Source organism: Canis lupus, chromosome 8 (assembly GCF_011100685.1).
Source record: "Canis lupus familiaris isolate Mischka breed German Shepherd chromosome 8, alternate assembly UU_Cfam_GSD_1.0, whole genome shotgun sequence".
Taxonomy (NCBI): Eukaryota; Metazoa; Chordata; class Mammalia; order Carnivora; family Canidae; genus Canis; species Canis lupus.
Genome location: NC_049229.1, coordinates 43,139,485 through 43,165,938, shown reverse-complemented (window position 1 = coordinate 43,165,938; position 26,454 = coordinate 43,139,485). Strand labels below are relative to the sequence as shown.

General features: G+C 43.9%; 1 protein-coding gene and 1 long non-coding RNA gene across 4 annotated transcripts in view; one reads left to right on the top strand and one right to left on the bottom strand.

Annotated features, from left to right (window-relative positions):
* The window catches only part of DCAF5 (DDB1 and CUL4 associated factor 5), a 103,573-nt gene extending 96,399 nt beyond the window's left edge, over positions 1–7,174 (top strand). For all 3 annotated transcript variants that reach the window (XM_038545055.1, XM_038545054.1, XM_038545056.1), the window contains exon 9: positions 2,547–7,174. In XM_038545055.1, the coding sequence (XP_038400983.1) occupies positions 2,547–4,316 (1,770 nt within the window). In that variant the 3' untranslated portion in view covers positions 4,317–7,174. The remainder of the gene's footprint in view (positions 1–2,546) is intronic.
* The window catches only part of LOC119872884, a 36,589-nt gene continuing 14,485 nt past the window's right edge, over positions 4,351–26,454 (bottom strand). The window contains exon 3 of the long non-coding RNA XR_005363474.1: positions 4,351–4,788. This is a non-coding gene — a long non-coding RNA (uncharacterized LOC119872884). The remainder of the gene's footprint in view (positions 4,789–26,454) is intronic.

Sequence of the window (26,454 nt, the reverse complement as noted above, 5' to 3'; positions counted from 1 at the left end):
AGGACTGAAAACCAGCTGTCTGGGATGATGGTTTTGTTTTGCTCTGAACCGTAGGATTGGATGAGACCCATCTAATCCACTGTTAGGTTGGAGAGCTGAGCTTTATCCAAGGTCAACCTGAGCTGAGTGGGAACCTATACTCAAGTCCCCTGCCTCCTGATCCAGCATTTTGTTCCATTACTCCACACTTCAGGAATGAAAGTCTACCTCCGCCTAATACATTCCAGAGCCCAAATGAAAGCTGGCTTTCCATGTTAATGATTTTCATTCCTGAAGGGAAGACATAAGGGTCTGGATGGTAGATTAGAACCTAGAAACTGGCTTGTTGGATAGTTGGACCAGCATCCCACCATTAATATTTTTTACTTCTATTAACAAAATCTGTGTTTCTGTAAAGTATGTAGAGATTTATCTTTATATTAGATAACATGGTTGGTAACGTTTTACCATTTTTAAACTGGGAAAGTAAGAGATCTGGCCCAGAGTATAGAATAAGACCCCAAAAAGTCCTGAGGGACCCCTCAATTTCCTTTCTAAGCCACCAGACTTTTATCCACTTGGACATTTGTTTGAATTGACAGTCATTTGTACCTTGATCCTGTTGTCAAGGCCATGTCTAAAATGCTTCCCAGGGGATCCCTGGGTGGTTCAGCGGTTTAGCGCCTGCCTTTGGCCCAGGGCGTGATCCTAGAGTCCCGGGATCAAGTCCCGCATCGGGTTCTCTGCAGGGAGTCTGCTTCTCCCTCTGCCTGTGTCTCTGCCTCTCTCTCTCTCTTTCTGTGTCTCTCATGAATAAATAAATAAAATCTTTAAAAAATAATAAAAATAAAAAGTAAATAAAATAAAATAAAATGCTTCCCAAACATAGGGTCTCACAAAGAACTTGAGAATCTCTTCAGACAAATCCTTTATTTTCGGCTCTTTTTTCTTTTCTTTTTCTTTTCTTTTCTTTTCTTTTCTTTCTTTTCTTTTCTTTTCTTTTCTTTCTTTTTTTTTTTTTTCTCTTTATTTTCTAACTATATTCTTAAAAAGTTGTTCTTCCCCCTTGTGAAAACCGCAGAGCCCTGGTACCTGCTGGTGACTTAGTGAATCTGAACCTCAAAGTGTGGGGCTCAGGAGTCAGCACTGTTAGGACTCTTCAGGTGACTCCTGTGCACCTCCAAGTGGGAGAACCACTGCCTAAATCCGCCCCCCCCCCCACCCAGTCACGTAGTGAGGATGGAGAGAGAAGAACACCTGAGGAGTTGTGGGTAGGAAACAGAGTCAAAGGAGAAAGGAATCTGAGTTGGGAATTGATTAAGAGAGCTAACCTAGGTTTTTCCAGCCCCTTTTGAACTAGAGCTCCTCCAAAAAGGTGCTACCTTCCAGAAGTTGCAAGTAGAGCATAGGAGGGAAGGGGCCTCATGAAGGTGCTCACAGGGAGGTGAATGTGTCCTTGGATAGCTTTGGGGAAGCAAAGCCATTGTCTTGATAGAGGATAGAGAATGAGGAGCCCTGTTTTCTGGGTTGGGTGCCATCTAAAGATAGACACCAGCCTGTCAGGCAAGAAAATCGCCTGGAATTTCATCTGAGTTGCCATGGCTACCGGCTGATGTAACTGAGCTTCTGTGTGCTGCTCTGTGGACCAGTCTGGTAGTCAGGTGAAGCTAATTGTTCTCAACCGCAGTGACAGCTTAATTACCTTGAACTTGAATTTTGCATAACTTATTCCACTTGCAAAGTTGGGCCTTTGCAGTCACGTAGACCTGAGTTTGAGTCCCAGCTCTGCCAAGTTCCTTTGGCTATCGGCCCATGTGTCTGATGATAGAGTGAAGGAATGTTAAGGGATGGGGCCACGGTCTTGGGGGTGTGTGTCTTGCCTATTTCTGCAGCTAACAGGAGAGTTGGGGAGCAGGCCAGCAGCAACCTGGTTAAGAGAACCCAGTTTCCTGGGTAACTGATGCCTGCATGTCCAAGAGGAACTGCAGTGTAGGCAGTTGGCTATTCTTATCAAGCTCCAGTAAGCAATTCCCATTAGTTAAAAATAGAAATGTTGCAGTTGGGGAGAAGTGGAGTTATAGGCTGAAATATTAACTACCACAGAAGACTGACTGCTGGGTCTGTTTTCACTTTGGAAAAGTGGTACCTCTCTGTGCACAGCTTCAGTCTTTTGAGAGTTTTGAACACATTGGCCAATCTTCAATTATGAAGGGGGTTATTGTAATTTCCAAGCTACTAACAGAGAACGCTAAAGGGGAGAGGGCTCATAGGGGAGATAATATGTGACTATCCTGGGGCAAGAGATAAAACTTTGATTTCTTGACACTAAGCTAATGCTAAGTCCTAGACAATGCTTTTTCCAACAGCTGACTCTAGAAGCCTCTGTTTGCTTATGTGACCCACATAATCCAGTTTCGTAAAGAATGTATTTTTAAAGCTGGTTAGCAAGTCCTGGCTAAATGACAGGAAGGATCTGGAGAAGCTCTGCCTTAGTGTTCTTTATCACCACTAGCTTTAGAGTACTTTCCAATCAGGCCTCCTTGGTTTTGTTTTTGCCTTCTGTGCAGATCTGGAGTCCATACAAGCAGCCAGGATGTACAGGAGACCTAGACGGTCGGATTGAGGATGATTCCCGCTGCCTCTATACCCACGAAGAGTACATCAGCCTCGTGCTGAACAGTGGGAGTGGCCTGTCACATGACTACGCCAACCAGTCTGTGCAGGAAGACCCCAGGATGATGGCCTTCTTTGACTCCCTGGTGCGTCGTGAGATTGAGGGCTGGAGCTCTGACTCAGACAGCGATCTCAGTGAGAGCACGATCCTCCAGCTGCACGCGGGGGTCAGCGAGCGCTCGGGCTATACTGACTCAGAGTCTTCGGCCTCACTGCCCCGCTCCCCTCCACCCACAGTGGACGAGAATGCCGACAGCGCCTTTCACCTGGGGCCCCTACGGGTCACCACGGCCAACACAGTGGCATCACCACCCCCACCGCCCACGTGTGAGGATGCAGCCTCTCGCCAGCAGCGCCTGTCTGCCCTGCGGCGCTACCAGGACAAACGCCTCCTGGCCCTTTCCAACGAGTCTGATTCCGAAGAGAACGCCTGTGAGGTTGAACTGGACACAGATCTCTTCCCCCGACCACGATCTCCCAGCCCTGAAGATGAGTCCAGCAGTTCCAGCAGCTCCAGCAGCTCTGAAGATGAGGAGGAGCTGAATGAGCGTCGAGCAGCCACACGGCAGCGGAATACCATGCGGCGTCGGCAGAAGACCCCCCGAGAAGAGAGGCCCACCCCCCCAAGCAAGCCCGCCAATACCTACATTGGAGAAGACAACTATGATTACCCCCAGATCAAAGTGGATGACCTCTCCTCTTCCTCTCCCTCCTCCCCTGAGCGCAGCACTTCCACGCTGGAGATTCAGCCCAACCGGGCATCTCCAACTTCCGACATAGAGTCGGTGGAGCGAAAGATTTATAAGGCTTACAAGTGGCTCCGCTATTCCTATATCTCCTACTCAAATAACAAAGATGGAGAGAGCTCCCTCATGTCTGGGGAGGCAGATGAAGGGAGAGCGGGAACCAGCCACAAGGACAACCCAGCCCCTTCTTCTAGTAAGGAAGCCTGTCTCAGCATGACTATAGCCCAGAGGAACCAGGACCTGCCCCCTGAAGGTCGCAACAAGGATGCTTTTAAAGAAGGGACTTCTGCTAGAAATCCCAGCAATGGCCCAGGCCAGGAGCACAGCAGCCACCCTTGGGCAGAGGCACCAGAGGACCCCTCACAGGACACTAACAATGGTGGCTCTGTAGAACACTCTTTTGAAACCAAGAAGCTCAATGGGAAGGCCCTGAGCAGGGCCCTAAGCAGCCGGGCCGAGGAGCCGCCCTCTCCTCCTGTCCCCAAGGCATCTGGCTCCACTCTGAGCAGTGGGTCTGGCAGCTGTCCCAGGACCCAGTCTGATGACAGTGAGGAAAGGAGCCTCGATACCATCTGTGCCAACCACAACAATGGACGCTTACACCCCCGCCCCCCTCATCCCCACAACAATGGGCAGAACTTTGGAGAGCTGGAGGCAGTAGCCTGCTCTTCTCCAGGACATTCAGACACTGACCATGATAACTTGTCCCTGACAGGGACACTCCTACACAAAGATTGTTGTGGGTCTGAAATGGCCTGTGAGACCCCCAATGCTGGAACAAGAGAGGACCCCACTGACACCCCAGACACAGACAGCAGCAGGGCTGTTCATGGCCATAGTGGCCTCAAAAGGCACCGAGTCGAATTGGAAGATACAGATTCAGAGAATTCCTCCTCAGAGAAGAAATTAAAAACATGATAAATACAAAGGGAAAACAAAAAGCTATGAAAAGTAGCTTTACAAAAAAAATTTTTAATCCTGTTTAGTGAACACAGAGGAAAGGAAAAAAAAAAAAGTATTAAAGGCACATAAAACCAGGGCCTGAAATTTTGTGTCTGATGCTGCTCCCTTCTGTTCAGTAATGGGTCTGAATGTTTAGCTGGCCGTTGGCTTGTGCTGTGTAAGGAAAGGGAAAAAAAGATCCAAGTGACTCCTTTCTAGTAAGACTTGAGCATCGCGTACCTGTGCGTTTTGTTAAAGTAAATCCTTGTTGAGACGTTTGACTTGTTCTTGTGTGTGTTCACCGGCACGTGTGAGCTCATTGTCTCCAAGGCTTTTCTTTCCGTTCTCCATGAGAAGGGATCTATGGATCGGTATCTTTTGCCATCTCACCTTGTTTACATGCTGTAGGTGTTAACGGTGAGTGCCTGCTGAATCCGGCTGTGCTGTGCTGAAAGAATGAAGGGGAGAATGAAACAGGCCTTCAGCCCATCGGCTGTGCTGGGAAGGAAAGCATGGTTTCTTTCTTAAAGAAATCTTCCATGTTTTCTCTCAGTAGTACTTCTTAATTGAGCATTTAACGTGGACATACTAAAAGTGAAGTGTTTTTAATGCCAATAAGAGGTTAGCACCTAAGATCAGATTCCAGAGAACACAGGTCCCTGACAAATTTTGCCCATGGCAAATGGAGCCGTGCTGCAGCACGGAGGCCTATGGAGACCATAAAATATGACTGGTTGTGGGGCACCCTTTCACCAGTTAGGTGCTAGTTCCTGAGAGGCCCTCTAAAGGCCAGTGGGCACCTCTTTGGCCCCATGTGATGAAAGGAGGGGGAAAAGATGGCCCTCAAGAGCTTTGTGCTCAAGACTATTTAAGTGGATGTTCTAGGTATGTTAATGAAAAAGTGTAGTGAAGAGCAGAATGTGGTACTATATTCATTTAATTCAACCCAAAATGATGGGTCAAAATTGAAGGAACTGGCATCATTCCTCAGACTTGCAATTAGCAGAGGCTGTGGTGTCCTGACTAGATTTTGCAGAGTGGTGGCCATCTTGAAGTAACAGATTCCTGTTGAGTTGGGGTGTCAAGAGGCCGAGAGGAGTCTCTGGTTTAAGACTTCTGGCTCCTAGAAGAGACTCTATTTCACTGAGGGGGGGAAGACCAAGAGATTTTCAGCATCACAGTGGTCGTTAGAGTCGCTTGGTTATGAATGAAGGGTTGCACAAGACAGGAAGACCTAGAGGTGACCAGATATCCCATCATCATAGATGTCATGAAAAGGCAAAATACAAGAAACAAGGAAGAGAGGGAGAAAGAGAGAAGAGAAGCACACACTAACTTTCTTGTGTGCAAAGGTGCTAGACCACTTGATGTGCAGCTAGCATTGGCATAGAGAGAACTGAATTTGTGAATGGTGTGGCCTCTCCAACTCAGCCTTCCTTTTAGGGAAGGACCTGTCCTACTGGGCCTGGGACCATGTGGAGGATGAAGACTTGGATGAATTTAGGCACTGGAGGAAGAGGGATTATTTATAAAAGGAAGGTTGTTGATCTAAGCCAAAAGGAGACATCATCTGGCTAAGCTTTGTGGAAGGAAAGACGTGGCTGGTATGTTGATGTGACTTGGGTGTGAAAACGCTGTCTTAAGAGATGAAGGAGTGTGAGTAGCAGTGGGGATGCTTACGATTTGACAACTGTAATCTCACAGGGGGGAGTGGGAGAGTGATTCTGTAACTATTAGAATGAGTTTGGATTTGTAATCACAATGGCTCTATGATTTGTCTCTGGCTATTCACAGATAATTGTAAATTCTGGTTTTATAAGCCCAAGTCATTTTACATTTGCTTTTTCCAAAATTTATTAAATTGGACTTTTTTAATCATTTATATACAAAAAAACAGATATAATCACTCAGTGTCTGTTTCTCTTCCCCCTCCTAGTCAGCCTACCTCATCTCTTTGTTTGGCTTTATTTAATCAGTAGCTACCCTTTTCTGATTTCTCTAAGGACAATCCACTTTTCCTAGAGAAAAAGAAGTTAAGTTCCCTTGGGAGCTGGCCACTTGATTACTGTTTCCAAATGCAGAACTCGGTCTTTTCATGTTAAAAGCCTTAATCCCATTTGGGTACTCCAAAGAGAAGTCAAAGTTCATTCTGGTTCAATTTTAGTGTTCAAGAAAGATCATTTTTTAGCAACAAGAGACTCTCCCCAGCACCCCATGTTCAACTTCCCAGGAGATAAGCCCATAAAATACTCACTGGAGCAGGCTGAGAACTGTTTGTCTGTGTTAGCCACTCCTTTCTCATTTCCAGAAATCTCCTGTCTTGTGATCATGGACCTGCAAACCTAGCAAGAACCACTTCTAGAGTCCCTTTGCCAAAATCCTTGTGAATTGAGGCCCCAACTTTGGAGGCACGTTTGATCCCCCAATTCTTCTGTGATGGTATTTTTACTAGCAGGACAGATGGCACTGATTACATTAAGAACTATTTGAAAGTGCCTCTTATGGGTTTTTGGTTTTTTTTTCCTGCATCCTGTACATAAACTTTGAAGTTTCTGGTCCAGATAGGTACAACTGTTTCTCTCCACTTTATTTTCTGCTTGGTTTTGTAAGTGACTCCTGTGTCTCTAGGACAGCAGTAAATGAGTTAAATAAGTAGTTGGCTTGGGGCAAAAGAAGGTTGCAACTGTGCTTGATTTACTAAGCCAGGAGTCCCTTGTTTGTCAAGGTGCCTTCCTCTGCTGAAGCCTTATCTCCTCACAAGCCCCTCCTCTTGTTACTCCCAGCAACACTAGCTCTTCTCTTGTGTATATGCAAATAAACCTATTATTCACTTCTCATGGCTTCCTCTTCTCTTCCAGGGAAGACTTGGTTGCTTAGACACCTCCCCCCTATCCTTAATTTCTTTACTGTTTTAATTCTTGCCTAGTTGAAACTTGATTCAAAACCACTCTGAAGACAAACTGGTATTCCATATCCATGCCAGTAGTCACTGCCTCTGAAACAAAGGTCACACATAGACAACAAAACTGAGGGTTGGAGAAGGTATCTACCTGGTCTCCTTTACCAGGCTTACATGAACTCAGGACAGTGAGACCCTAGAATTGACCCTTTCGTTAGTTGGAACTGAGGGAGTGATACAGTGAGGCAACATTACAAATAGTCCCCAAAGATAGTTTTTGATGGTTCCAAATATCCAGTTGCTTTTTCTGCCCTGTTCCAAGCATGCTTTGCAAATGCTTTCCTAAAAAAAATAAAAAATAAAAGGAAAAGGAAAAAAGCCCTTCTCTATCCTGCCTGTAAAGCTGCCTCTTTCAATTAACTGAAAAATTCTTGCCAACCAAGACTCTTATGAGGAAAATAGACACTTCTAAAGGAAGGCCATCTACCCCTTATGACCGAAGCAAGGCAATGGGCCAGAGTTGAAGCATTAAGGTGAAGTAAGTTTCGGTGAGTCCAGACTTGCCTACCACAGAGGCTTTGGATGATGTGTTCGGTTCTCAGATGGCATATTTCAGGCGAAGTGCTCATTTGTGCTTTGAGCGCTCATACTGGAATGAAAGCACATGAATTCAAGTGGCTTGGAAGTAATTTTGAATTTTTTCACATGCAACAGAAGAAAATGAAAAGAAATCTGAGCCATTTGCACACTAATTGCATTTCATTGTTAAGGCGAAGGTGATAAGATCTCAGAACAGAGGCTCAGAGGCAAAGGGAGACTTCCCTGGAGCCAGCACTAACATGGCCAGGGACAAGCAGGAGGAGTTACTCCATTCCACTCGACAGAGTTTACTTGAGCTGTGCAGAAGGGTCCCGCAGTGCTTGTTGACAAGACTGTCACATTGTAAGGAAATGAGATAGCTAGTATTTCAAATTACTGAAGTTGGGAAATGAGCTCCTTTTTGGAACCCAAAGCCATGAGCTAATGGAATATTCCAGTTGAAGTACAGAATGCTAGCTTACAAGTCTCCCTCATCTGGCTTTGTTAGTACCCCCCAGCAAGGCTGGAGAAAGGCAATAAACCCCTGAGATAACTGGATGCCAACCCAGGATCTTCAGGCTCAAGAGATGTTTTAGCGGTTCTAGGGAAGACATTAGGAGAGAAGACTGTGATGGAAGAAATGAAACTCTAGGTGAGTTCAGCAGCTTTCCAGATCCACAGAACTAGCACTGAACATGCCATGGACTGGCCTCTAAAACACTTGGTCATCAAGATTCTCCAAAATCCCCAAGTAAAATCCTTAATTTGTAATGGAAGTCAAGGGGCGCCTGGCTTTCTCAGTTGGTAGAATGCAGCTCTTGATCTCAGAGTTGTCAGTTTGAGCCCCATGTTGGGTGTAGCGATTACTTAAAAATCTTAAGAAATAAGAGTGTAAATGGAGGTCAGAACATGCAGGATTGGTTTGAGAGAAATTTTCTCTGCAAGAATGCATAAATTCCTTGAAATAGTGTAATGATCTGAACACCAGCACACTTAAGCATGCACAAAAAACAGATGAGTGTGTGGCTTTTGGAGATTACATAGGCTTTCAAAGGATAACAAACATCTTGACTAGTCCTAGACTGATTAGTGATGATATTCAGGACCCACCCCTACTGCCATCCCTTACTTTCTTTTCATGTCAATGTTTGCTAACATTTCTAGTTTCTCCAGGACCCTACCTTAAATCCTTAAGGCTAACTTATTTTCCTTTCCTCCAAAGAGAGACCTGTGCGTTGCCTGGAAATGGCATTGAACTAGCAAAAGTAGTGGATTCTATACTAGTTCTTCAATAGAGTAGCTGCATGAGCCTTGGGCAAGTCATTCAAACTCTTGGGAACTGTGAAATGAAGGTCCCTCTCAACTCTGAAACTGGATTCCTTCAATTCCATGGGCTCTCTAGGTCCCATCCTGTGGAGTTCTCATTCCTGAGACATCCCTATAGTGTCTACCAGAAACAGTTGGTGAGCCAAGATCTTTGGCAGCTGTACAACTGCTCAGAGCCTGAAGCTCCTCATCTGTAAAATGGGGAGAGTGCTGTCTGAGCACATTGATAGAGGACTCAATGGGCATATATAAATATAGCTCAGAACAGTGCCAGATTTACAGAAAGCACTAAAATGTTTGCTATAATTAACACATCCTCTCTTTTTTGCTCTCATTGCTTCTTGCTAACAATGTGTACACCATGTAGAGGCTTTCTTAAATGGGGTCTGCCAAGGAGTATAGAAAGTAAGTTTCTCAGAGAAAGAATTTACTGTTTATTAATCTGAAACTAAGAAAAGAATACATAATCCCCATTAAAATAGACCTGCCTAAGGTGGAGTCTAGGAGGCTTGGACATACCTCCAATTTGGGAAGCCAGCTATCTAAGGGCTATGCCTGTGAGCTGGGAGCTTTCAAAAAAAGCAGAAGTCAGGGGCAGGCCTGGCTGACTGGGGCCTCATCTCCTTGCTTACGACAGTAAGTCTGCAGGGGATAGGAAGGAGTGGAAGATTTCACTAAACTGTAGTCTTAGTATGGTGGTGCTGGAGATGACCCAGACCTCAGGAGCTGGGACAGCAAACTTGTCTCAGGCCTTCAGAGCTAAAATTCCCCAATCTGGTATTGGATCAGCCCTGGAGAATCAGGAAAGTGGCAAGCCATGGAAATGCTCAGTGTTTGTGCCAAGGAAAATTTTGACCAGAGTTTTCCATGCAGGATTGGGGTGTGTGTGTGTGTGTGTGTGTGTGTGTGTGTGTGTGTAATATTCTGTAACATTTGATTCAAGGAGAAGCTAAGCCATAACAAAGCCCACAGTGGTCTGATGAGGCCAAGGGGTAAAGGGGTCAGAGTTGGGCCCCACCCCACTAAAGCCCCAGGACAGATCTGGAATAGGGATCTAAGCGCACTCGTGGCACTTGGAGAGGACAAGCAGAGAAACATGAGACAGGAGGGTTTTGAATTGCTGGTGGAAAGAGGCAGTGGAATTATACTTGGGGGAAAAAGCTTTTCAAAATGAACACATTTGCCAGAAGAGAAGCCAGAGCAAGGGTCGGGGAGACTGGGAGGGCCTGGAAGTGTTCAGGCCTAAATTAGCACTTTTGACCTTGTCCTGAAGGAGGTGGGGGGGTGGTTAGCTGCATCATCTATTTCAGTCCCCTCATGTGAGAGAGAAAATGGGTTGGCCTGGCATCTGAGGCTAGGACTCCCCTGACGTCTTGCTGCTCTTAATGTGGTTTTTAGTTGGGTAGAGGAGCTACCTTGATCTCACCCTCACCCAGCGTGACTCCAAACTCTGATTATAATATACTCTGCAGCACCAGCAGGGATTGAAAATGGCTGGCAAGGAGGCACAGTGAGAAGAGGAAAGCCTTGTCCAAAGGAAAAACCAGGTCGGCCTAACCCAGACCACCCTCACCCCCAGAAAATCAACACAAGGTCCCTTAGATTCAGACTAACGTCACCTGTCCCTGCACCATTCAGCATCCTTGACCCCTCCCCACCCCCCTACCCCCACCGCACCCCCACCTGAGCTACAGATTGCTGAATGGCCACCCTCATGTTTCAACCCCTGGATATGTCAGTAAACCCCTTGGAAGACTTTTTGACAGAGAAGCAATAACTTGCTGGGTAACTGGAGGGAAATATAAAAGGAACCAGAGGGTGGGAGCTGAGGTGGTAAGGTCTGAGGTATGCAGGGACTTAAGAATAGAAGCAGACCAAAAAAAAAAAAAAAAAAAGAATAGAAGCAGACCCCTTCAAGTTGTAAGCACTCCAGGACCAAAAGAGGATGGAACATGTTCTAAATAGTGTCTGTCCAGCTGCAGGCCCAGGAAGACAGGTTCAAATCACCGTGCTCTTCTTAGCTGTCAGATCCTGGTGAGATCCTTTTACGAAATGAACCGGGAGAAGCAGCTTACAGCTCAGATCCCTTTATCTTTATTCCTGTTTTAAACTTTCCTGGCCAAAGGAAATTCTTGCATTTAGTTCCTCAACAGCGGATTGGAACTTCCTGAACAGGAGCTCCCAAGCTTAGCCTTCCTGGGGAAGGCTGGTGGAGACTCTGCTTCATTCCAAGTCTGTCTGACTGCGGGGCAAGGGATGGCATAAAGGCAAGCATGCACTCCTGTTCAGGCTGTGTACAAATCCTACAGCTCCCCCAGTTTGTGCTTCTATGGAGAGACCCATGGAGATGTCCCAAGCATGGGCTCCTGTTGAACTAGGGTATTGCTTGTGAGGCCCATTGAGTCTAGTCGGCAGCTACAGCAAACCCACTCACTTCTCCCTCCTGCCCTGGTTCAGGGTCCAGGCAGCAACCTTCCTTCCCCCTAAGACCAGCAGGTATGCTAGAGATAGCCCTGAGGAATGGGGTTTGGACCTCCTGCCTGCTAAACACCTACACTGCTTTTGCCTCTTCATTCCTCATGTTAATGTTTCAAATGAAGAACTTGGGCGGGGGTGGGGGGGTGGGGAGGCAGTAAATCCTTGGATTCCTCTGGGAAGGGAGGGAAGACGAGGGTTGGCTGGTCTGATACAGATATTGGTACCCTGGACAGGGGCAGCGGGGAGCCCGGAGGACAAATGGGAGCCTCAAAAGGCTGAAGACCAAGGTGAATGTGCCTCTGGGGTCTCCTTCAGAAAAAGTCATATTTATGAGATACACTGGAGCAGTTGGGGTAGCAGGCCCAAGAGACCAAGCTCTGTCTTCATTCAAGATGGTCATCTTGCTTGTGTCCAGCGAGATCATTTAGATTTTGTTTTTAATTGAGATTGGCTCTTGTGATTACTGATAGATCAAAGACTCTGTGACATCAGACTTAGTTGCCTGTGGGCCAGGGACAAGGCCTTGGCAGTTAGGAAAGGGATCTCTGGGAGCGCCAGGCTGGCTCAATTGGTAGAGCATGTGACTCTTGATCTCAGGGTTGTGGGTTCAAGCCCTATGTTGAGTGTAGAGATTACTTAAAAGTAAATTCTTAAAAATAAAGTGGGGGGAGGGGATCTTTCTCAGTCCAGGCCTTTGCTGGAGACACCTGACTTCACAATAAGTGATGACCTCTTCAATTCCTGGACGGTACTCAAGCTCCAGGGTGCCCAGGATCTGGAATGATGGGAAGCCTCTTAAGATGATCTCTAAGCACTCGAGGGCAAGACCCCTCCTATGCTTCTGCCTATGCCTGTGGTGTGCCTATCCCTGAGGGCTGCCCTCCAGTGTGGTCTACATGAATAATACCTCCCTGAATTGTGGGAGGCACTACCTCTCACCTATATACCACATTCCTGCAGGCTCCATCAGCTGGAGCTCCTGGTCCAGAAAGGAAGCCACCTGAGCCCCTCCCTTCTGCTGCTTTATTCTCTCCCTGCCATCATGCCCAGTGCACTGTGGGCTCTCTCCTCGAAGCTTTGCACATTCCTCTACCCGGTCTTTCTTCCTTTCCCCTTTCCTGATAGGGCAACCAGCCCCATGGCCAGCCAGGCTTGGGAGCCCATGTCATTGCCCTAGTGGGTAGGGTGGAAGGGGGAACGGGAGGGAAAACAAGCCCAGCACAAATCTGTGACACCTGCTGAGCCTCACAGTCACAGTGACTTTCTTCCTATTGGTCCCCAGTGTGATTTCAAAGCCTAGGAGAGGCTCAGCTGCCCAGTTTCCTAGGCTGCTTCTGCTGTTCAATCCGCCTCCCTCCAGGGCACACAGTGGAGCCTGCTTTGGGCAGGGGCAGCAGGGTCAGAGGGCATGAAGCAGCTTCTGCATCAGTCCTGCTTTTTTGTGACCAGACCCTTTTTTGCCCCTCCCTGCCCACTTCTGGGTATTTCTCTCTAGCCGTTGCTCCCCCTCAGTTCCAGCAGAAAGGGAACTAACAAGCTTTATTCCATCTGTAAACTGTCTCCTGAGCCCTATGTCCCTTCCTGGTGCCAAGAAACCTCCTTCTCTCATGCTCTGAGTCAGAGCCCAGTCACTTTAGAATAGCAGAAGTAGTGAGTCAGGAAGAGATGACGGCCCGGGTGGGGTAGAAAGTGGGGGTCCAAGGTAGCCCAGGGAAGTAGAAAGTAAAGCCAGAAAGACTTCAGTAAACTCTGCTTTGTAACATGGACCAGGTCACTTAACAAAGTTGAGCTGAGGACTGCTTTGCAATGCTATCGTGTGGACTCGTGAAAGTACACGTAAAGCTCCTGTCCAGCGTGCAGGAGGCTTTGGATAAGGGCAGCAGCTACTTGTTGTCATCATAATCATGTCTTCTTTCAGGTCCAGTGACCTGCTGACCATTGACCCCATGTTCATGAAGCTGGTGTTAAGCACGATGTTGAAGACAAGTAGAAGTAGGGAGTCCTGGTGACTTCTCCAAAGGTGTCACCTCCTTCTCCTATCTATTCCCTCTTGGCATTTACGAGAACTCAACACTGAAGATAAAGCTCAGTGTTGGGAAATGCTGGGTTCTCTTTTTGTCTGAAATGCTTCCGAGAAGAGCCAGCCACAAAAGCCGCCCCACAGAGGTAGAGTTTGAAAGGCAACAGCTCACGAGGGGAAAGAAACAGCAGCAGGCCAAGGAAGCAGGTGGCACTCAAAGCCACTACATCCCTTCCCAGCTGCCTACCAGGCCCTCCTAGGGGCTTGCTGGGATTGTCCAGCAGGAGTACGGCCTTTACTTTCAGAAAAGCCAATCAGGAGAAATCCAAACTTAGGAAACCAAAACGAGGACAAAGGGATTCACATTACATACAAATGGATTCGTTGCAAAAGGCTTTTGATGACGCCCATCTGCTGTGTAAAAAGAGGCACCCTTGGGTGCAGGCATGTAAGGTAAGCTCAGAGTCAGTACTTTGCCAAGAAACCACTCCTCTTCAGTAGACTGTCAGTGATCTGTTAACCCTGAACTTTGCCGGAATGATTGCTTGTCCCAAAATGTAGGAATTTCCCCCATGGAAGGAATTTCTCAGGTTCCATGTCCATGGGGATTTTTTTTTTTTAAGATTTTATTTATTCATGAGAGACACACAGAGAGAGAGGCAGAGACATAGGCAGAAGGAGAAGCAGGCTCCATGCAAGGGGCCTGATATGGGACTCAATCCCAGGACTCCAGGATCACGCCCTGGGCCAGAGGGAGGCACTCAACCCCTGAGCCACCCAGGCATCCTTGCCCATAAGGATTTTAATCTCTCTCTTTAGGAAGTCACTGAAATCAGAGCTGAAAATTCCCAGTGGATCACCTGGATCCTCCCTTTTCTTCCCGTTCCTTGGAGCTCCTGAGTGCCGGCCAGGGTTTCAGGACCTGATTCCCTGCCAGCACCTTCTCCCCAGTTACAAAATGAGAAAATGTCTTTATAGGGTCAAAGATCTTTGTACCACAAGAAAAGTCTTTAGAACAGTAGTTTTCTGACAGAATTTTAACCCACGAGGATAAAGAACAACCCTGCTTTATGAGACCAGAACATTTAAGTGGAGTTAGAAACTTTGAGACATGAAAGAAAAAGATATGAGAAATGAAGGTCTATCTCTATCCTTCAGTAGACATGGTGTCCTGAGGTTTTGCAAGGCTGGATGGCAAATGTATGTCTTGGCTCTTATTTCTCCTTGGAAAAATGGATGAAAGCAATTCCGTCTCCTCCTTCTGTCCCCGATCTTGTTCCCTGCTGGCACTACTCAAAGTAAGTATGCATGTATTCTATGTCTGGCAGTCCATTCCTGGACATATGTCCTAGACATTCTCACCAAGGTCTTGAAGGGCACCTGTATCAGGATGTCCACTGTGAGTTCATGTGTGGTGCCAGGGAAGTACTTGTCCCTGTGAGAGTAGGTATGCAAAATGTGGTAGCAGCCATGCCTGAGGATCACACAGCAGTTGGCAGTAATGGATCAGATTGTACTACTCATGGCAACATAGACAGATCCTAAAAAAACAACTCTGAGGGAAGAAAGTGAAACAGAATAAGAACTGTAACAGTATACCGTGCAAATTAAAAATGCATGCACACAAGAGGAACACACACTTATCATCAACACATAAAACAAAAGATACACGTTAAATACACTGGAAGTATGTATTCCTGTGGAGGGAGGAAAATGAGATGAACAGATGAATAAACCCCCAAAGAGAAGAGAGGGCCACACAAAAATGTGTAGATGATGGGATCCCTGGGTGGCGCAGTGGTTTGGCGCCTGCCTTTGGCCCAGGGCGTCATCCTGGAGACCCGGGATCGAATCCCATGTCGGGCTCCCGGTGCATGGAGCCTGCTTCTCCCTCTGCCTGTGTCTCTGCCTCTCTCTCTCTCTCTCTGTGTGACTATCATAAATAAATAAAAAAATTTAAAAAATGTGTAGATGAATGTTCATAGCAGAATTATGCCTAATACCCGGAAAGTGGAAATAACCCAAATGTCCACCAACTGGTGAATGGATGAATAAACTGTGGTATATCTATAAAACTCAGTACTATTTGGCCATAAACAGGAATGATGTACAAATGCGTGCTACGTACAACATGGATGATTTTTGAAAACATCATGCTAAGTGAAAGAAGCCTGTCACCAAAGACCCCATGTATTGTATGATTCCATTAATGTGAAATATCTAGGATAGACAAATCTACAGAAGGTAAGTGAGTTAAGGTTACCTAGGGCTAGGGGTGATCAAAATGTTCTAAACTTAGATTGTAGTGACAGTACAACTCAGTAAATATACTAAAAGTCATTGTACACTTTAAATGGGTGAGTTTCATTGTATGTAAATTTTATCTCAAGGGGTTTTTTTTGTTTGTTTTTTCTCAAGGGTTTTTTTTTTAAGATTTTACTTTTTTTAAGATTTTATTTATTTACTCATGAGAGACAGAGAGAGAGGCAGAGAGAGAAACAGGCTCCCCGCAGGGAGCCCAACGTGGGACTCGATCCTGGGTCTCCAGGATCATGCCTTGGACTGAAGGTGGCGCTAAACCACTGAGCCACCTAGGCTGCCCTAGCCCTAAGATTTTATTTTTAAGTAATCTCTACACCCAACATCAAGCTTGAACCTAACCTGGAGATCAAGAGCTACACACCACCGACTGAGCCTGCCAGGCACCCCTCAATAAAGATATTTAAGAAGAAAAACGGAGTACCTGGAGGGCTCAGTCCGTGAAGCCCCCGACTCTTGATTTCAGCACAGGTCATGATCTCAGGGTCGTGAGATGGAGCTCCCTGTTAGACCCCGCACTTAGCTCACAGTCTTCTTGGGAGTCCCTTTCCTTCTGCCCTTCCCCCAGCTCTCTCTCTCTCTCTCTCTCAAATAAATAAAATATTTAAAAAAAGAGAAAAGAAAGAAAGAAAGAAGAAAGAAAGAAAGAAAGAAAGAAAGAAAGAAAGAAAGAAAGAAAGAAGAAAGAAAGAAAGAAAGAGAAAGAGAAGAAGAAAGAAAGAAAGAACGAAAGAAAGACAGAAAGAAAGAAAGAAAAGAAAAAGAAACAAGAAAAAGAAGAAAGAAAAGAAAGAAGAGAAAGAACCCTCACACCTCAAACCCTCATCACCCCTCCTCACACCCGCCCATCCTCCACATCACCTCCCGCAAAACACCTCAAACCATCAAGAAAGACAAGAAGAAAAGAAGAAAGAAAGAAAGAAAGAAGAAAGAAAGAAAAAAGGAAAAACAGAAGGGGGAACATATGCTCACATGGTTGTCCTTGGGTCCTTCCCCTTTGTGCTTCTGGTTTCATACTGGAATTGGGTGAGGTTCACCTATGTTAACCCTGCCCAAGGGCCACTGCCCTAAAGTGCTGCACACATGCCTCTGACCTTCTGGCCTGAAAACCCAACACTGGCTAAGGGCTCCCTACATCTGATTTGAAGCTGATTCCAGGGCAGGACAAGGCTTCACTGCTTTCCTCCTCTGCCTAAAGCGGCTCACAGCCAGACTGAAATGGAGGGTTTTCTCACAATGGAAGTTAGAAGGGAGATGCCTGGGTGGCTCAGCTGTTGAGCATCTGCCTTTGGCTCAGGCATGATCCTGGGATCAAGTCCCATGTCAGGCTCCCTGTGGGGAGGTCTGCTTCTTCCTGTGCCTAAGTCTCTGCTTCTCTTTGTGTGTCTCTCATGAATAGATAAATAAATAAATCTTTTTTTTAAAAAAAAAGGAAGTTAGAAGGGACATATTCAGGGCCTTCACGTAAGTTAACCAACATAGTTTGTCATTAGTCAACAGTGTGAGTCTAAGAAGACAGGTTTTTCCTTCCTGGCTTTGCCAGCAATAGTTGTGTGACTTTTTTTTTTTTTTTTTTAAGATTTTATTTATTTATTCATGACAGACTCACAGAGAGAGAGAGAGAGGCAGAGACACAGGCAGAGGGAGAAGCAGGCTGCATGCAGGGAGCCTGATGTGGGACTCGATCCCGGGTCTCCAGGATCACACCCCGGGCTGAAGGCAGTGCTAAACCTCTGGGCCACCAGTGCTGCCCAGAATTTTTTTTTTTTTTTAAGTAATCTTTACACCCAATGTTGGGCTTGAACCTACAACCCTGAGATCAAGAGTTGCACTCTTCACTGACTGAGCCAGCCAGATACCCCAGTTGTGTGACTTTATTTATTTATTTTTATTTATTTATTTGAGAGAGAAAAGTGAAGGACAGAGCATGCAGGGCTCCCAATGCAGGGCTCAATACCAGGACTCCAGAATCACAACCCGAGCTGAAGTCAGACCCTTAACTGACTGAGCCACCCAGGTGCCCCAGTTGTGTGACTTTAAAATGCCACTTCTGTAAGTCTCAGTTTCTCTCTTTGGACCACAATGGCCATAATAACTCCTACGGCATGGTGCTGGGCTGATGTATTTTGATAAGTCAGAGTTCACCTAGAACATCACAACTTGCTTCACAGTGGGAGAGGCTGGAAGGACATTGAGAACATGAACACAATGCCTACCACAAAACCACATATTTCATTTGTAGATGGGAAAATTGGGACCAAAATTTGTGTGTCCGGTTTGTGACAAATATAAGACCAGATATCAATGGTCTTGCCTAGAGTTGGCTGCTTTTGAATCAATAGTGGAGTAGAAGGCCTTAATGGGTAACAAAAACCCCATCATTAGAGAGATTCAAGCCAAGACTAGATGGTATCAAAGTTGTAAAAGGAATGACCACACTGCTCTCCAAGGGAGGACAGAAGCCTCTGTTGTTGACATACATGGGAACAGCGTGGTGATGAGACAACTAATCCCAAGATGGGATGGTGGAGATGGGGCTCTGCAGCAGGAACAGGCTGATCCTATCTATTTTCTTGGATTTGCAGCTTTCTGAGAGAGGCTCTGTCTCCCCTCTGCATCCCCTCCTCCCTGCCCTATTCCCAGGCTGAGGTGGACAAGCCAGGGCTCATAATTATGTTAGTTCAATTCCTCCCTGGCCCTGCCCTCCTGATAATCTGATTTCCAAGGGACGAGGGATAGCAGGGCCCAGGCTCAGGAAGAAATCTGTTCCCTTGTGTCCATTGGGCCTGCTAATTTGATAGAACTATTTGCTGAGCTTCCACAGAACCCCCATTAGGGACAAATTTCATCTGGTTTCCATAGCCCTCACCCTGAAGAGCTCTCTGGGTCTCAGCTCAGAAGGAAATTCAGCTTCCAATTCAATTTTTGCATAAGGAAATTAAGTCGTTATTATAATAACAGCAACCAAAGATTGAGCACCTACTATGAGTCAGCCGCAGCACCAAGTGCTTTATATTTGATGACTTACTAGGTGTGCCATCCCCCCTATGAGTTCAGAGGTGCTCCAAGCTAGGTCTTTGGCCAATGATTCCCTTTGTCACAAGATCCTCCCTCCATTTGCCTGGATTTGCTTTTGTGTCTGTTGCCTTTGGCCAGCTCTTATGTGATCCTCAGAGTAGCAGTGTTTCTAGGGCAAGGTGGCCGCCTACATGTGTAGCAGGCTCTAACCCACGCCCCTCTCCTATCCAAGGATTCCTGGTGTCTAATAGGAACACCTATCAGAGTTCACCTTGACCATCCCACCCCAATGTCCTGAAAAAACCTGACTGCCACAAACCACATTCTAAAGCTCAGCCTGCCAAGTGTCCTGGCAGGTGTGCATGAACATGGAAAGACACTGGGTGCAGGAGAGAATCAGCTTTGCAATCTATTAGCTATGGGACCTTGGAGAAGTTACCTAAACTCAGAGCTGGGTCTTCCTCATCTGGGAAATGACAATAGCCTACCCTATACTGCAGTCCTGAGAGCTACATGAAAAAAGAATATGCAACCTAGTCTCCAGTTTCACTGTGTGGGATGAGACTTATGAATCACCCCCTGCTCAAGTATTTTCCCAGAGCCTGAACCACCTGTGTGCCTCAGCATCTGGCCCTCCACTTTGACTTCCTCCTCAGGAATCCCAGGATACTCACAGAGATAAGGGGAAGAAAGGGGGCTTGCGAGATTGCTCATAATATGAAAACTGGGGTCACTTGCTTGCTTTGAGGATCCCTGTCTCCCTAGAAATCGTGACACAGACAGATGACAAATAAATGAACGAATATATAAAGTACCATGTTGTGACTCAAGCTGTGTTCCAGTAGACATCAGGGAGGCTCCTGGGTCCCCAGCTAGAGTTCTGGTGTTGTTGCCACCCGAGGGAAGTAACAAGTTACAACTCCTCTAAATTTGTTCTTCTTCCATAAAATTGTTTTGAATATTCTACATACTTTCTATTTCCATGTACATTTTAGAGTCAGCTTGTCAATTTCTCCAAATAAACAAAACCAACTGAAATTTTTATTGGGATTGCTTTGAACAAATAGCTTAATTTGAGGAGAATTGATATATATTTTTAAAGATTTTATTTATTTATTCAGAGAGACACAGAGAGAGGCAGAGACATAGGCAGAGGGAGAAGTACACTTCCTGTGGGGAGCTTGATGCGGGACTCGATCCTAGGACCCTAGGATCACAACCTGAGCCAAAGGCAGATGCTTAGCCACTGAGCCACCCAGGTGTCCTGAGGAGAGTTGATATCTTAATAATATTGTGTCTAGCAATCCATAAACATGGTATATCTGTCCATTTTATTGGGTGTTCTTAAAAATTTCACAGTAAGGGGCACCTGGATGGCTCAGTCAATTGAGCATCCAACTCTTGGTTTCAGCTCAGGTTGTGATCTCATGGGTCCTAGGATCTAGCCCTGAGTTGAGCCTTGTGTCAGGCTACACCCCCAGCAGAGTGTCTACTTGAAGGTTTTTCTCCTTCTGCCCCTTCCCTCACTCACACTTGCACTCTCTCTCAAATACATCTTTTTAAAAACAAAAAGAAAAGAAAAAAATTAAAAATCTTCAGCTAACATAATACTTAATGGTGAAAGACTGAATGCTCTTCTCCAAAGATTGGGTAAATGGCAAACATGTTTGCTTCACCACTTTTTTTTCACATTATATTGGAGGTAGTGGGTCTCAATCTCATAACCATGAAATCATGACCATGAGATTCATGACTTGAGCCAAAACCAAGAGTCAAACACTTAACCAACTGAACCACCCAGGCACCCCTAGCTAAAGTGTTTTAAAAGATGTCTTTATTAGGGCACTTGGGTAGCTCAATTTGTTGAGCATCTGACTCTTGATCTAAGCTCAGGTCTTCATCTCAGGGTGCTAAATTCAAGCGCTGTGTTGGCCGCCATGCCCACCCGAAAAGAAAAAAGAAAAGGGAAAGAAAAGAAAGGATGTTTTTATCAAGTTAAGAGAATTCCCTTCTATTTCTTTTTTACTGAATGGCTTTTGAATTTTGTCAAATTTTTTATGACTCTAATGAGATGATCACGTAGTTTCTTTTTTAATTGTGCTAGTATGGGGAATTACATTGATTAATTTTCTAATGGTAAACAAACATTTTATTCCTGGGATAAACGTGATTTGGACATGCCTCATTTCCCTTTCTATCTATTGTTAGATTTGATTTGGTAAATTTTGTTAAGGGTCTATGTTTATTAGGGATTCATTTCTTTCCTTGTAATCTTCTAATTAAATCTTTTGTTTGATTTGGATATCAGGTTAGTACTGGCCTTAAAATATGAACTGGAAAGTGGACCTTTTTCTCCCATTGCCTGAAGGAGTTTGTGTAGAATTGAACTTCTTTCTTCCTTAAATATTAGGATTTACTACTGAAGCCACCTGAACCTGGAGTTTTCTTTGTGGGAAGATGTTTTTTAATCAATTTACTTTAAAACAATTTTTATATTGAGATAAATTCCATGTAACACAAAACTCACCATTTTAACCATTTTAAAGCGTATAATTCAGTGGCTTTTACTACATTCACAACAATGTGCAACCATTACCACTATCTAATTCCAGAACATTTTTATTATCCTAAAACGAAACCACATGCTTCCCAATTTCTCTTCCCCCAATCCTCTGTATAATCACTTCTACTTTCAGTTTGTGTGTATTAGCTTATTCTTGATATTTTATAGAAATGAAATAACATGATCTGTGGCCTTTTGTGTCTGTTTTTTTTTTTCACTTAGCATAATATTTTCAAGGTCTATCCATGTGTATCATGTATTAGTACTTTATTCATTTTTATTGGTGGATGATATTCTATTGTATGGATATACCACATTTTGTTTATCCATTCATCAGTTGATGGGTGCTCGGGTTGTTTCCATTTTTTGGTTATTACAAATAATGCCACTTTGAACATTCATAACCAGTTTCATGTGAACATATCTTTTCAATTCTCTTGGGTTAGATATACCTAGGAGTAGAATTGGCAGTTCATATGGTAACTCTGTTTAACTTCTTGAGGAACTGCCAGGCTGCTTTTCAAAATGGCTGCACCCTTTTATACTCCCAATAGAAATATAGGAGGCATCTTGTTATTTCCCATTTCTTATTATAGTCATAGGAGTGTGTGTGAAGTGATATCTCATTGTGATTTTTCATTGATGTGATATCTTACCATTTCTTTAATGATTTTGACATTAACCATGTTTATATCTTTTTTAAGAGAAATATCTATTCAAATATTTGCCCATTTTTAAATTTAAATTGGACTGTTTTTTTATTGTTGAGTTGTATTTTTTCTATATTCTAGATAGTAGGCCTTTCCTAGATACATGACTTGTAAATGCTTTATCCTATTCTGTGGGTTCTAATTTCACTATTTTGATAGTATCTTTTGATGCATAATAATCTAATTTATTTTTTCCCCCTTGGTTGCTTGTGTTTTTAGTATCATAATTAAGAAACCACTACGTGGGAGTGCTTGGGTGGCTCAGTCAGTTGAGCCTCTGGCTCTTGTCAGCTCAGGTCATGATTTAAGGGGCATGGGATCAAGCTCCATGTTGGGTTCCCTACTCAGTGAGGAGTCTGCTTGGGAGTCTCTCTCTCCCTCTCCTTCTGTGCCTCCTCCCACTTGCTCTGTCTCACACAATAAATAAATAAATCTTTCTTAATAAACTTTAAAAAAAGAAACTGCTACATAATCTAAGGTCACATTTATATCCAAGAGTTTTATAATTTTACCTTTAACATTTAAGTCTTTGATCTAGTTTGAATTAACTTTTTAATATAGTGTGACATAGAAATTCAACTTTATTATTTTGCATGTGGATATCCAGTTGTCCCAGCACCATTTGTTGTAAAGACTATTTCTACTTCATTGAATGGTTTTGACAACCTTATTGAAAATCAGCTAATCTGGGCAGCCCGGGTGGCTCAACGATTTAGTGTCACCTTCAGCCCAGGGCATGATCCTGGAAACCCAGGATTAAGTCCCGCGTCAGGCTCTCTACATGGAGCCTGCTTCTCCCTCTGCCTGTGTCTCTGCCTCTCTCTCTCTCTCTCTCTCGAATGAATGAATGAATAAATAAATAAATAAATAAATAAATAAATAAATAAATAAATAAAATTTTTAAAAAATCAACTGATCATATAGTTTATTTCTGGACTGTCAGTTCTATTCCATTGATAGACCTGTCTATCCTTTGTCAATACCACATTGCTTTAATTGTTAGTTTTAAAAAAAAAAGATTTTATTTATTTATTTATTTATGAGAGACCCAGAGAGAGAGAGAGAGAGAGAGAGAGGCAGAGACACAGGCAGAGGGAGAAGCAGGCTCCATGCAGGGAACCCGATGTGGGACTTGAACCTGGGACTCCAGGACCATGCCCTGGGCTGAAGGCAGGTGCTAAACCTCTGAGCCACTCAGGGATCCCTAATTGTTAGTTTTGTAGTGAGTTCTGGAATCATGAAGTGTTTGTCTTCCAACTTTGACTTTTTCTTTTTTTTTTTAAGATTTATTTATTTATTTGAGAGAAGAGAGAGAGGGCAAGCAGAGGGGAGGGCAGAGGGGAGGGCAGAGGGGAAGCAGATACCCCAATTAGTGGAGAACTTAATGTGGGGCTTGGTCTCCCTACTGGGGAATCATGACCTGAGCTGAAACCAAGAATCAATACTCAACAGACTGAGCCACCCAGGAGCCCCCTGTTTTTCCATTTCAAAATCATTTTGGTTATTCTGGGTTCCTTGCATTTCCATATGAATTTTAGAATGAGCTTGTTCATTTCTGTAAAAAAGGCCAATAGAGTTTTGACTGGGGTTGTACTGAAGCTGTAGATCAATTTGAGAAGTATTGCTGGCTTAACAATATTAACTCTTTCAACCAATGAACATGAAATATCTTTCCATTTTATTTAAGTCTTGTTTAATTTTCTTCAGCAGTGTTTAATGGTTTTTAATATGTCTTGCACTTCAGCAGGAAGGATTGATTAATTGATTTTTTAAAATTTTTATTTATTTATTCATGAGAGACACAGAGAGGGAGAGAGAGAGAGATGCAGAGACATAGGCAGAGGGAGAAGAAGGCTCCATGCAGGGAGCCTGACGTGGAACTCGATCCCGGGTCTCTGGGACCAAGCCCTGCCTGGGCTGGAGGCTGTGGTAAACCACTGAGCCACCTAGGCTGCCCTGATTGATTGATTGATTGATTGATTATTTTCTTTTAAATCCAGTGTAGCTGGGGCACCTGGGCTGCCTCAGTCAACTAAGCTTCTGCCTTCCGATCAGGTCATTATCCCAAGGTCCTGGGATTGAGCCCTACATTGGCCTCCCCGCATAGTGGGGCATCTGCCTTTCCATCTCCCCCTCCTTGTGCTTGCTCACTCTCTATCAAACAATAAATGAAATCTTTATGGGATGCCTGGGTAGCTCAGTGGTTGAGCATCTGCCTTTGGCTCAGGGTGTGATCCCAGAGTCCTGGGATTAAGTCTTGCATTGCTCCCCAAGGAGCCTGCGTCTCCCTCTGCCTATGTCTCTGCCTCTCTTTCTGTGTCTCTCATAAATAAATAAATAAAAACTTTTAAAAAATAAATCCAGGGTGCAGCCCAGGTGGCTCAGCAGTTTAGTGCTGCCTTCAGCCCAGGGTGTGATCCTGGAGACCTGGGATCGAGTCCCACATCGGGCTCCCTGCATGGAGCCTGCTTCTCCCTCTGCCTGTGTCTCTGCCTCCCTCTGTGTCTCTCATGAATAAATAAATAAAATCTTTAAAAAATAAAAAATAAAAAATAAATCCAGTGTAGTTAACATACAGTGTTATATTAGTTTCAGGTGTACAACATAGTGATTCAACAATTCTATATATTCCTTGGTGCTCATCAAGATAATTGTACTCTTAATTTTCACCTATTTTGCCTATCCCCCCACCCATGTCCCCATTAGTGACCATCAGTTTGTTCTATATAGGTAAGAATATGTTTTTTTTTTGGTTTGTCTCTTTTTTTTTTTCTGTTTGGTTGTTTTTTTTCATAAATCCCACACATGAGTGAAATCGTATGGTATTTGTCTTTCTCTGACTTATTTCTCTTAGTATTATACTCTCTAACTCAATCTATGCTGTTGCAAGTGATAAGATTTCATTTTTTTAGGCTGAATTATATATATATATATAATATATATGATATATATTATATATATATATATATATATACCACATCTTCTTTATCCATTTGTCTATCAGTGAACATTTGGGTTGCTTGCATGATTTGGCTATTGTAAATAATGCTGCAATAAACACGAGGGTGCATATATCTTTTTGAATTAGTGTTATCACATTCTTTGGGTAAATACCCAATACTGGAATTACTGGATTATATGGTAGTTCTATTTTTAATTTTTAAAGGAACCTCCATATTGTTTTCCACAGTGGCAGCACCAGTTTGCATTTCCAACAACAGTATACTAGGGTTTCTTTTTCTCCACATCCTTGCCAGCACTTGTTGTTTCTTTTTTTATTTTAGCCATTCTGATTGATGTAAGGTAATATCTCATTGTGTTTTTTTACTTGCATTACTTGCATCTCCCTAATGGTGAGTGATATAGAGCATCTTTTCATATGTCTGTTGGCAATCTGCATGTCTTCTTTGGATAAATGCTTGTTCATGTCTTCTGCCTATTTTTAGATTTGATTATTTGACTTTTGGTATTGAGTTCCATAGATTCTTTTTTTTTCTTTTTAAGATTTTATTTATTTATTCATGAGCAACAGGGAGAGAGAGAGAGAGGCAGAGACACAGGCAGAGGGAGAAGCAGGCTCCATGCAGGAAGCCTGACATGGGACTCAATCCCGGAACTCTAGGACCACACCCTGGGTTGAAGGTGGTGCTAAACCGTTGAGCCACCTGGGCTGCCCTCTCTATTGTTTCTAAATAAGCTTTGGTATTTTGTGTCTTTCGAGGAGTTTGTACAATGCATCTGATTTGACAAACCTATTGACATAAAGTTGTTTGTAATATTTGCTTATTCTCTTTTTAATGTTCAGGATCTGCATTGATGTCTTTAATTTCATTTGCTATAGAAATAATTTATGTCTCCTTTCTTTTTTCTTGATCAGGCTATCTAGATGTTTATGAATTTTATTCATCTTTTCAAAGACTCAGCTTTTGATTTCATAAATTTTCTCTATTTGTTTCATTAATTTTTGTTTCATTTTCTGTTTCATTAATTTCCACATTATTATTGTTTCCTTCTTTTTACATGGACTAATTTAATTTGCCCTTCTTTTTCTAGTTTCTTAGGGTACAAACTTAGTTCATTCATTTAAGATCGTTTAATTTTTAAATATAAGTGTTTGATGCTATGAATTTTTGTAATCTTTTTTCCCCAGTTTTATTGAGATATAGTTGACATATCCAAATCTTTTTTTTTTAAAGATTTTA